This window comes from Populus euphratica, unplaced genomic scaffold (genome assembly GCF_000495115.2).
Source record: "Populus euphratica unplaced genomic scaffold, PopEup_1.0 scaffold262.1, whole genome shotgun sequence".
NCBI lineage: Eukaryota > Viridiplantae > Streptophyta > Magnoliopsida > Malpighiales > Salicaceae > Populus > Populus euphratica.
Genome location: NW_011500145.1, coordinates 136824 through 150152, shown reverse-complemented (window position 1 = coordinate 150152; position 13329 = coordinate 136824). Strand labels below are relative to the sequence as shown.

Below are 13329 nucleotides of genomic sequence, written 5' to 3'. Positions count from 1 at the left end.
TCCAAGGGTTTTCTTTAGCACTGCTCTGTTGGAAAACATCCCTGGATTATTATTCATGGACAGTGATTATTTTAAGCAGTTTACCAATGATGTGAGGGGTGGCATCTTTTATTTAATCTTGATGTCGATAGAATATATACTCTTAAAAACTCAAATAATTAATATTAATTTGAAGTAAAAAATATAGATTTTTAATTACTTTTTTTTTATATTTTTAAATTAATATAGATATCTAAACAAACTTACATTCACTATAGTTAATCCTTCCAGTTCTAAAATTAACTATTTTATAAATTTTTAATAATTATTATATAAATAATCAATTACTCAAAATTAAGATAATAAAAAAAAGCTTTTTATTCTCAAATTCTTACCGTTCACCACCGGCAAATGACGCATCTTCGTCCACGTGAGCTATTATCTTTTGAAAGACATATGGGATGACGTGTTTTCCACCTGGGTTGACGACGTGTCGTCCTTTGTAACAAATTCCAGTCACTCTCGGTACATGAAAAATCAGGATTCAGATAATTTGGACCGAAAATCCCAAATCTCAATGCCCTTTTCACCTAAAGCACAGTAAAAATAATAAGAACAAAAATAATTAAAATCAAATTGAATGAATAATATTTTCCACGCCCAGTTTGCTTTTTCATGATTAAATGACAAAACCACCTAAATTGAATTATCTTTTTAATGACATAAAGGTCAATGCATTTTGTGGCCAGTAAGAACCTCTCCCTCTCTCTCCTCTTAGATTAGAGGACTAAGAATAGAATTTAGTATCAAAACATAAATATAAAAATACTATAAGGACTACATGATTGTAAAAGATATAAAGTCGAGGGGTCATATTGTAATTTGGAACGCTGCTCTACTTTTGAAACTGTGAAACGCGTCTTACTGAACTGTAACGTTTTATACAATATATTATCTATTTATTTTGTAATTTTGAATTTGAAGAGTAAAAAAAAAAAGAAAAAGCACTGTACTTTGTCAAAATTTTCTAGAATTTCTTCATATCCTTGCGTCAAGAAACTCCTCTCTTTCTCGGGTGTTCTTTCTTTTAACCATTCTAGGCTAAGAGTTATGGGAAAATAGCATATTATGCTAACAAAATAATATGTAAAATAGCATAATTTTAACAAATATATAATTGATAATAATGATTTTAACAAAGACATGACTGTCAATATCGAAAAAAATAGCACCATATTTTATCAAAATTTTTTAATTTTTTTTTTAATTTTTATTGAATTTTATTATTTAATATTTGATTAATAATAGATTCTAAATAAAAAAACAAAAAGAATTAGAATATTTTATTATATTTAGTTAGAGTTTGGTTGAGGGTTTATTAATTGGTATTTGTTTTTAATATTAATGAGTGATTGGTGATTAGTATTTAGGGTTTGTTATGTAGATTTTTTTTTTTTTAGATTAACGTGGGTGTCCGGGCCAGCTTGCGCGCACCTAATCCCACGGGCCCTGAAGTTAACGATCATGTAAGCTTCCAGTAGTCATCATATGAGCAACCAAGAACTCGAACCTGAGACCATAGAGGAAGCAAACCCCTTGATTCAAAGTCTTTACCACTTGACCACCACCTAGATAATTGTTTGTTATGTAGATTTAGAGTTATAAGTTGCGGTAATTATATCATTTAAGTTTGTATTTAAGGTTAGGTAGGGGGTAGAGTTATAGTTAATATACGTTTGACTATTTTGGTTAAAGTTGCTATTGCTAATCACGTTTCATTAAAGTTATTATTATTAATCATGTTTTTATTAAAACGAATATTTTTTTTTGCTCATCCTACTTTACCAAGAACTTTTGACCAAAGTGTGATTTTTTTTTTAAATAAATAAACAAATAAATCCTTCTTTCACATTGTTGGGGATTTGAAGTTCGTGTTTTTTACGGCAATCACACGGATCTACAGAATATTATTTAAGAGCTGTGGAAGTTGTCGCTAATCGAACAGCATTGAATCCGAAGCACTCAATTCCACATGCAAATATGGGACTTTTAATAATATAACAGTAATATTCGGCTCTGATTATTTAATAATATTTCAATTAAATTCCAGAGAAAAAATGGCCGCTCGGTATTTTATAAAGAAGAAAGCAGCCATTATTTTTATCTCCATGTTATCTAAGCAGCTGGATTCATGGTCAATCCAAGAGTCATCCTCGCAGCAGCACGTGCTCGCTTGCAAGGTGATTCCAAACAGGAATACACTGCATGCTGTGCCTTTGGCAGAGGTAATGGCGCCTACAATGGATTTCAGATCTGCATCTGTGGTACCATTGCTGGTATCTAACATCAATTCATCAAGCAAGGATGATGGACGCAGTCTTTTCTCCGATTCTTCAAGAAGAGGGTTGATTTTAATCACTTGTTGTTAGTTTTAAGAGGCTCCAAACTAGCTAGCATTTTAGCTGACAGTCTACTAGTATACGTACATGTTCATCAGAAGAAAAACAAACCCTCTCAATGGTTAAAATTATACTTCTGTCACTGTTCATGGGAAAACCACTGCACAAACTCATGATTTTAATTTTTCTCTTAAGCACTATGATCAACTCCTAAAGTTATCTCTGTAAGGCCTTCCAAATTCACAAGAAATTCTGGTTTTTCTACTTAAAGAACTGGTGTGAGCTTATCATCTGCTGACTGACTGATTCAACTATATATTGTAAATGTCCACGTCCATCTCCATCCCATCTCCTCGTACGTTGTTAGCAATCCCTCCAAACCCGTAAGAGATATAGTTTCCTAATGAAGTAAACCAAAATCATGCCGTATACTTCTCTGAATCAATGTTATTGCTCAATCATTTGTCTTTTATAGCCTACCAGTTATACTTAGTGAACGCCCTACGCATACGGTGTAAGAAGATATAAAAAATTGCATAATAGAATTTATCGATGACAGGGTTAGGCGATAAGCATCAACAGTGGCGATGGAGTTACGATTCGTAGGTAAAAGGGGCATGAATAAATACACTATTGTGTTAGATATTATTATACAAAATTATGGGGGGCAATAGCCCTCCTCCTCCTGTATAAATGTAATCTCATGACAACAGCAAGGAAATGGAATATATAAAAGGGAAGATACATATGTAGAGACAAGACAGAGATACACAGCTGATATTTGCAAATATACAATGAATATGAACTAGCCAGCAGGCAGTTACTTCCACGCCCAAAAAATAAATAAATAAAAAAGTTAATAAAGTTGATAGATGAACTACTTTTCTTCTTCTTCTTTATTTTTTATTATTTTTTGTAATTGCTCTTTTCTTAACAGCCCAACAAAGTTTAAGATTATACTCTATCATACTTATTTTTAGCTCATTCAAATGATAATTTTATATATATATAAATTTGAAGAACTGCTAAACTCATTATTTTTAAATTTAGTCAAATATATAATTTAGTCAGTGAGATATTAACCTTTTATTTATACGAGTTTGATGTATTGCTTAGATGCATAATTATAAATATTTTATTATGATGACTCATGGATATTTTACTTTAATATTTAGAAATATTTTATTCTAATAAAATAAAAATATATGACTGATATACAAACTTATCTTCTTTTCACAAACACAAAGGAGGAGATTTCAAGAGCTACAGAAGCAACCTATAAAGAAAAGCAACCTACGTGAACTCCACTCATCAAATTCGATTTTTTCTACTATGGAGGTCATTTGTATATCTCTAAGGCTTTCTTCTAAAACAAATTGCTTTTTCTTCTTCTTATATAATATTAAATTAATCATCAAAAAGTTTTCAAACTAAAAAAAAACTTTTTGTTAATCTATCAACTATTTCATAAAAAAATACTAAATTCCTAGTATCAAAAAATTAATAATCTTATTTTAAGTCTTTTGCCCTCAAACTGATGGGAAAGAATTGGATGAAACGAACCATCTATATAGTGGTCAAATGATAAAGATTTGAGATTAAAAAGTTTGTTTTTTTTATAGTTTCAGGTTCGAGTCCTTAGTTACTTATATAATGATCATTAAAAATTTACATAGTTATTAACTTCAAAATTCATAAAATTAATTGTAAATTGACTTTACTAGGAGCTAGAAGCTTACACATGAACTAATTTTAATACCCACATTAATAAAAAAAAATCAGATTAACCGTCAAAAGTACTTCCTCAATATTTAAAAGTGGCCATGTGTAGCATACTTAATATCTTTGATGAAGTCATGATTGTTTCATCAGGGTCAACGAAAGTTCAGTGTCATATACAAGCATGAACTTAATGGAATTTCTCCCCAATTTAATTGAAAATGGGAATAGCAGTATACTATTGCCTGTGACACCAGATGGGTCACCTGGTTATATCGCGATATTTTTTTTAATATATATCCTTGACGAAATCTGACTTTAATTATCAGCCTCGCTATTCAATTAATGTCTATCTTTCTTTTTTTTTATAGGCTAGAGTAGGTAAAAAAATCCCCACGAGTCACTGGACCCGCACAGTGTTACAGTATACCTTTCAATTTGTTTGTTTTTTTATTTATTTTTATGATAATTAAAATAGATATTTATAAAGAAGCCACGATTGAACTAAAGAAGAAGAAGAAAAGATCATACAAGGAGCTTGCTTTCACAGTCATGGTGACATGAATTGGAATTGGAGACCATAGACAGGCTTGTGTTCTAGGGGAGACGGGTTTGGGGCTATTTGGCGAGATGTTGCAGGGAGTAAATAATAAACTCTGTTATTTATTTATTTATTTATTAAAATGCCATGACTATTTATTGGAAAGTACAGAAGCGTAGCATCGCACCTGTAAGTGCTCCTTGGTTGGGATTTGATATTTGTTTGGTTAAGGTTTCATCATGGTGGCAGCAATCTTCTTTATCCACCACAAATTGCTCCTCCAAGCTATGGACTTGACTCCCCACTTGCCTGGAATAACTAGATATGGTGCTTGTGATTTTCTACGGGTGAAATCATTTTTTTTTCATGGAATACAAAATTGGAACTATTGTTAATTTATATTACAAGACCAAGAAAAACTTTAATTATAAACAAAGAAACAAAAAAGTTGATGAGGGTATTTAATAAAATAAATTAAGAATCATATATTATAGTCATTATTTAAAAACATTATTAGTGTTAACTGATTAATAAGAATTACATTGAAGAATATAATATTTTTTTAGGGCTACATTAACATGAAAAAAACACATCTTCACTGTATTGTACATGTTCACTGTGTTGTACATGTGTGCTCATTTTTTGTTTTAAAGCTAAATACATAATTTTTGTTGAAATAACTTTTTGATCACAAAAAATTGTTGTGAAAGACTGAAAACATCCTTTAACTTCAAGCTTAATTTTATTTTTTATTTTAAAAGTATTTTCATAATTTCAAGGTTCATTTTAATTTTTTTTATACACACAAGCACCAAAATAACCCTCACTTTCAATTATAATTATAATAGTAAATAAAATTATTATTAAAATATAAAATTACCTCTTGATATCAGGTTCAATTCTTTTTTTTTTCAAAGATATTTAAGACATTTTACCTTGTAATTAAAAAAATACTTATTTATATTTTTTTAAGGTTGCTAATGACAAATAAATCATATAAAAAGACCTTAATGCTTTTATAAACATGCTTTAAGTTTTCATGGTGGAGGAAAAAAGCACCATTATACTGTTCAGGAGTCAACAATGACAATAAATAAATCTGAAGCTATAATACTTATAATACTTTATCAAAGGTGTATGAGTCATTTTAGTCTAATTCTCATCATTCTCACCATTAGGGTTTGAAAATTATTCAACTGTCAATATATGCACTCTCAGCCAGCCACCAGCCATGACCAACAATAGCAGATCCTTGGTAATTTGTTTCCCAACGCTTTTCTTTTTTAAAAAATTACTCTACTCTTTTTGATAATTTCATGTAAAATCTCCATAATTTAGCAGCTTCTGCAGGTTTTTTCATCACTTTCATAATTTTTTAGAGGATCTGTGTTCTCCGTAGGAGTTCATATAAAATGAACTTTGTAATTTCAAACCCCACATCGATCTCTGTATTCTAACAACCACTACCAATGACTTTTTTTTTTTTTATATATATATTTATTTATCTGAAATCCTGCCGGGTCATGATTGAGTTAGTTCATGTCGGTCGAGTTGACCGGGTCTAGACTAAAATCTTACAAGGTTCAATCACAAACCTAACTTGATTTAGGCCATGCATGGTTCCGTAGTTTTCTAGTTCAAAATTTGACAGCTATAACTCAAGTAATCTTGAGAAGGGATGATCTCTTATTTAATCACTCTCCATCTTTTCTTCTTTTTTTTTTAGTCTACTCTTAAGGAATTGAAAATATACAACGTACATCTTAATTCAAAGTTTATGACGTGATTTCTCGTTTTTCAAGTAAAATAATCAGAAAAGGAACTATATAATGAGAAATCTGCAGTTAAATTGCTGGTTTGTTTGAGAAATCCACTAATTAATTACCATAACCTCAAAACCACGATAATGCAAATTTTAATATAGTATACATGTGAGAAAATTATGTATATGGCTTCAAATCATTAGAGAAGGTATGTTCATGCCAATGGATGATTAGTTTCTGTGTTGCTTAGTTGTTATCCGAAATTATTATTTTTTCTAGATTTGTCTCCATTCCTAAATTATTTTTGTACATAGTTTCCATTCTAGGGTTTTTTTTCTTTCTAAATCTAAATATAGAGGCATCTAAGCACTTTTTATTCATAGCCAGAGAATAAGATATACATGGCCTGCAGTATGCCACGAGACAGATCAAAAAAACTTTAAATCAACTATTGATGATAGCGTTTTAAATCAACTAGAAAACTCTGGCACCCCCATGCCAATGAATAATATTGGTTAATTTAATAATATAATTAAAAAATTAATAATAATAAAAATAGAAAATCAATAATTAATTGAAAAAATTAAAAAATTATTAATATTATAAAAATATATTCTTTAAATATTCTTAAAAGATCTTAACAATTTTACTTATAACAAAACACAATTAAATGAGAAAAAGATAAATTCATAAAGAAAAAATAAAAAAATTTAAAACTTAATTATTAATAAATCAAATATTGAAGGAAAAATTTTAAAAAATATTTTTTTAAAAATAAAATACTTGATTTAAATTAACATGCGAAATTCATAACCAAATAATAATATCAGAATAACTTAAAAAAAAAATTATATAAAAAAAGAAGACTTCACTCTTAAACAAACTAAATAAACCAAATAATAGAAGGTAAAATTTAAAAAAAACTTAATTTAAAAAAATATAAAAAATTTGAGTTAACTAAACTAATTTATAACTTAAAATATTAGATAAATATAAAAAAATTATGAAACTTAAAATATAATAATTTAATATTAAAAAATAAAATTAAAAAAATAAATTAAAAAAAATAAATGTAAAAACCTCATTCTGTCTGCATCTCTCAACCTAGCGCATAAATATAATACACCATTACTAGTTTAGTCCAGAATCTTTTGATTTTATAAAATTTACCTCAAACACGATGAACATTTGATAATCTGACTCCTCAACCATCAATTGCTACTAACAGTTCAAATATTCCGCCTTTTTTTTTTCTCTCTTTTTTTTTTTTTTCTGGTGAGGAGGAAAAGAAAGCAACAACTAACAAATTCTAGAAAAAAAATGTCCCATTAAATCCACAAGCAGCAGTTAATTCATTCGAGACAGAGAAGAATCCCAGATATGCAGTTCCACAGTCACTCTAGCAGCAATTCTAGCCATAAAACCAGCACAAGCGTTTGCTTCCCCTGTAAGTACGAACAATCTACACTGCACAATCCCTTGACCACCAGATATCAGATCAACAGCTTCCTTAGAATCTAAGTTGCATAGAACCTGTCTACACCCTCTGTTCCACGCTAGCTGCCGTCCATGTTTTACTGCTAGAAACTCCGGAAGAAGCTGACAACCATTTTCTGCAAGCCCCAGTGAAAAAATGACAAATACCCCATGCCAAATCACAACCCTCTGCTTTTCTAATTTACACTTGTTTACTAAATGATTCTATCCAAAATGCCAAACAGTGCTATGGTGCCCGAGTGACAGCTTCTGTGACAAATCACAATAAGATTTTCTGGTATGGAAGGGGAAGTGGAGGAGATTTGTTATGATTTCGTGTTAAAATAATCCTTCATGACAAATTTGAACTTATTCTCTCGAAGTGGACGGAGGCACTGACAAATCGTCTGCGAATTGAATGAGAGATCTTAACCAGCAACATCGAAAGGACGAAGGAATAATATTTGAGTAAAAAAATGAGTTTAAAAATGGCTTTTCAGATATCAATCTTCACCGGCCACCATTGTGGCTGTATATCTAGGAAAGGACAGACGATAAAAGTCCTTTATGTGTCACGTGCTTTGGTTTTTTTTTTTTTTGTTTTTTAAAAAACAATTCTTGTTAATAATTCTATGACCAGTGCTTTGAATTCAGTTGTTTATAGCCACATCTATTTCTCAAATTTTCAAATTTATTTTAGTTATCTCTAACAATTTTTTTTTAAAATCTTATTATCACATTGATTAAATAAAAAATCCACTTTAAAAAAATAATTATTAAACATAATTAAAATTATACACACTCAATAACCATTGATTTAAATATTTTAATTTATATTTATTTTTTAGTTTTTTTTAGTTTAATCTTTAGTTATTATTAATGTTGTTTTATATATTTATTAACATGAATGATTTTTAATGTATTTGATTAGATACACACAAGAATTTAATTTTCTTGACTCTTCAATGTTTAAAAAGACATTAAAGAAGATTATATATTTATATTTTATTAAAAGAATTATTTAACCGGCGGGATAAATGGCTGGTATGCATCGAAGTAGTGGGCATTGCAAGTCCAGTTAAATGTTCTCGGAACAAAACTGACAGACCATTGGTCAGCAATTAAACAGCAAAGTTTATCCAAAAAACAATCCTTTGAATTAAATTTCAAAATCTGAATATAAGCCTCCTTTCCTTTTCAGACTCTAAAAACAACATAGAAATTCATTATATATATCCCTCTTTGTGCACGTAATCTCTCATTCATAGCTCTTTCGCCATTCTCTATAACACAAAAATCCCTCTTCCTTCTCCTTCTCTCTCAGTGGTGCCTGTTTTCTCCTTTGCGTTTCTTGTCCATGATAAACAATTAGGGATGGCTTTGTTAAAGTTTCTCTCAGTCTTGGCATTGTTTGCTTTGCTTTTTGTGCTCAGCAACAATGGAGTTGAGGCTTCTCATAAGATTTATCCTCGCTATCAGAGCCTTAGTGTTGACAAGGTGAAGCAAATCCATAGAACCGGGTATCACTTCCAGCCTCCTAAGAACTGGATCAACGGTACATAATCATCTCCTTTTCTTTTCCCAGTAGAATGCAAACAGTCTCCATGATATGGATATATTTTTTTCAAGTACAAGAAGCATACATTTCTTTCTTCTTCTTCTTTTTAATTTTCTTTTTGCTTCTTGCTGTGTATTACCCTTTTGTTTTGTCCGCCATAGATATTTTTAAGTATACATAAGGTTCCATCGATCTCGATCTTTAATTAGATGCGTTTAGTTAATTATTTCATTTTTGTTGGTTTCCCCTGACCGTTGATATCTGCTTAATTGCTACTACCATATTCTTTGAAATGAAGCTCTACGCTTTGTGGGTCTGAACCTTATCTCCCTGTCCAAATATTCATAGAAAAAAAAATTGATATTTCAACAACTTTACCTTTCGCATGTTATGGTTTTTTTTTTAAAAAAAAAAGATCGTAGAATATATAGATAAATACTACTGATTAATAGATTGCATTTTCTGCTCTGTATAATTTCTCTTTGCACCATCCTTCCTGTGTGCACATATGCTTGTATGGGAATATTTCAATATATATAATATAAAAATAATAAAAAGATCAAACTTTCATTGTCACTATTGTTTTTTTGCCAGAGTCATACTTGTACAATTTCCACATTCGCTCTTGGAGAGCTATTTCGCCTTATTGCTAGCAAAGATTTCAACCTTACTGTTTTTTATTTTCCCATCATGAATTATTAGTTGTTGAATATTTGAATTTTCAACATCGTCGCGCACATGTATTTCACTGGCGTGGGCAGTAGGGCACAGAGCTATAAGGGGCAAAAAAATTATTCATTTTTTTTTCGGTGAATGATTTGGAAATCCCTCGGAAGTTACATGACTTGACAGAAATGGATGGTTGAGAATTAGACACTAAAAAGATGAAAGTTCTTGGCAGTTGTGGATATTTAGGTTCAAGCAAGAAGTGGGGAGGTGCAGTCCCTCGTTGTCTGCCAAAAATAATGACAGCAAACCTTTAATATCCCCCTTCCTTCCAACACTTGAACAAGAAAGGTATCTCTATGTATTGCGTGGAAGATATTCAAAGCCATTGTAGTAGGCAAAACCCAATATTTAAATCATGTCCTTTTTGTTTCCTTGTAATCATATTTAATTGCCCTGTTAAATATCTGGCTGGCAATCAATTAGGACAAGACGAATAAATTTCTTTTTCCTTATCTGAACTCTGTCAGTTTTTTTTATATACGTATCCTGCTATTATCAATTTACACCGTTAATTATTGCTGGCCGGCTGAGGTGGAATTGCTCGTCTGAGCCTCTGTTACCATGTCCTTTCTTCTGTTTTTTGTTCTTGGACTGTTGGACCTTGATTTGGTTGTGGCTGAGGATGTCATTCATCGAAAACGAGGTCTCGAGGTCGTAATTCCGAAATTCTTTGATTTATCTCTTGTGATTTCAATGAAAACTCTCTACTGACAACCTAAATAGAGGACGAAACACATTTGAATTTATCTTTCAAACTCCAGAAAGGTTTGCCGAAAGGTTGTCGCAACGCTTGCCTTCATGAAGCACAAGTCTTTGTCACCAGTTAAGCCTATCCTTCAGCAGTCTAAAGACTGACAATGGAGGCTGCGAATTTTTTTTCTTTTTCCCAACTTGATGCACGGGGTTGTGGTCCTTTTTAGATAACACTAGTGCTGATGTATACTTGAAAATGGTCAGAAACTTTTTATTTTTTGTCACGCTGGTTTTTCTCTTTAAAAAGAGCAGGTAAGATTCTACCTTCTCATGGATGGTTCAACGCTTATATTCAGACGGTTCTCACATGTCGATAGAATTTATTTACTGTGTTCACATCTCAGGGCGGTGAGATCCAAATTTACCCTAACCCCAGAAAAGTCAAATAGGAAGTGCATAAATAAACCAAGCTTAATGACATGGGTCTATCTTATGTTTCTAAATAATTATCTTGAAGATAAGTAGGGGGACCTGGTGGGATAACCGGCGCCATTATTCATTAGATTTTCAATGGCAGGACCCAAGGATTTGATGTTATTGTTTGACTTGAGAAAAGAGGGTACCATTTACTTGCTGTGGGAACTTTCTGCGCTAGTGCAGTTCAGTTGCTGTGTCAGATTTTATACATTTATTAGTTTTTAAGTGAAAATTGACTTTAACAATGGTGGCTAACTTTTGTTCTTTATGTCCCATGATGCTTCTGGGCGCGGCTCAAATTGACTGGAACAAATTAATCAACTATAGATCCAAATGGTAAGCCAATTCAACAAAAAACTTCCAAAGTCTTTAAGCCTCTGGGTTTTGAATCAATCCTAGTTTTCATGTCTCATGCAATGCTAATGTGTGCGCAGCGCCTTTGTACTACAAGGGGCTATACCATCTATTCTATCAATACAATCCCAAAGGTGCCGTGTGGGGCAACATTGTCTGGGCTCATTCAGTTTCAAAGGATTTGATCAATTGGGAATCCCTTGAGCCTGCAATCTACCCTTCTAAATGGTTTGATAACTATGGATGTTGGTCTGGATCTGCAACAATTCTCCCAAATGGTGAGCCCGTTATATTCTACACGGGTATTGTTGATGAAAATAATCGTCAGATCCAAAACTATGCTGTGCCTGCAAACTCGTCGGATCCATATCTTCGTGAATGGGTTAAACCTGATGATAATCCAATAGTGTATCCAGATCCTAGCGTGAACGCTAGCGCATTTCGTGACCCGACCACTGCTTGGAGGGTTGATGGGCACTGGAAGATTTTGATTGGCAGCAAGAGAAGAGATAGAGGGGTTGCATATTTGTATAGGAGTTTGGATTTTAAGAAATGGTTCAAGGCCAAACACCCGTTGCATTCAGTTCAAGGTACAGGTATGTGGGAATGCCCAGATTTTTTCCCCGTTACTTTGTCCGGTGAAGAAGGGTTGGATACCTCAGTCGGCGGATCAAATGTAAGGCATGTTTTGAAGGTTAGCCTAGACTTGACAAGATACGAATACTATACAATAGGTACTTATGATGAGAAGAAGGATAGGTATTATCCTGATGAAGCCTTAGTTGATGGTTGGGCGGGGCTCAGATATGATTATGGAAACTTTTATGCTTCCAAGACATTTTTCGATCCAAGCACAAACAGGAGGATTTTGTGGGGTTGGGCTAACGAGTCTGATTCTGTACGACAAGACAAGAACAAAGGATGGGCAGGAATTCAGGTAATCCTCGGTGGAATCCTGGGGATTATTATTAACTTGTTTAAAGTCATTTTTATTGGTTAATAATATTTTTTGCAATTGCATTCTTTTAGTTGATTCCAAGGAGGGTGTGGCTAGATCCTAGTGGAAAGCAATTGCTACAATGGCCTGTTGCAGAACTGGAGAAACTGAGGAGCCACAATGTTCAACTGAGAAATCAAAAGCTCTACCAAGGATATCACGTTGAAGTTAAAGGCATCACTGCTGCTCAGGTTTGTTTCGTTTTCCTCTCTCTCTCCCTCTCTCTCTCTTCTTATTGAGCAATAAAAAAAATGAAGTGCACGAAACAATATTAAGTCAATGATTGTGACCTTGAATGGTAATGAAGTGAAGCCTTGATTTTCCTGATTAATTGCGACATGTATTTGACAGGCTGATGTCGATGTTACCTTCTCTTTCCCAAGCTTGGACAAAGCTGAGCCCTTTGATCCTAAATGGGCTAAGCTTGATGCACTTGATGTCTGTGCTCAAAAGGGTTCCAAAGCACAGGGCGGGCTTGGGCCATTTGGACTGTTGACACTGGCTTCAGAAAAGCTTGAAGAATTCACTCCCGTCTTCTTTAGAGTCTTTAAAGCAGCAGACAAGCACAAAGTTCTCTTGTGCTCTGACGCGAGGAGGTAAGTTTTACAGCTTTTCTTGTTGAGACATCTGCTCCCATCCCTATT

At 32.4% G+C, this 13329-nt stretch overlaps 1 protein-coding gene across 2 annotated transcripts in view; it reads left to right on the top strand.

Moving 5' to 3' along the window:
- The first annotated feature begins 9021 nt into the window (after window positions 1-9021).
- Window positions 9022-13329, top strand: part of CWINV4 (cell wall invertase 4) — a 5112-nt gene continuing 804 nt past the window's right edge. The window contains exons 1-5 of one of the 2 annotated variants that reach the window (XM_011005910.1): window positions 9022-9432; window positions 11662-11670; window positions 11769-12625; window positions 12718-12876; window positions 13037-13281. In XM_011005910.1, the coding sequence (XP_011004212.1) occupies window positions 9252-9432; window positions 11662-11670; window positions 11769-12625; window positions 12718-12876; window positions 13037-13281 (1451 nt within the window). In that variant the 5' untranslated portion in view covers window positions 9022-9251. The remainder of the gene's footprint in view (window positions 9433-11661; window positions 11671-11768; window positions 12626-12717; window positions 12877-13036; window positions 13282-13329) is intronic. The other variant, XM_011005909.1, reaches the window with a different exon arrangement.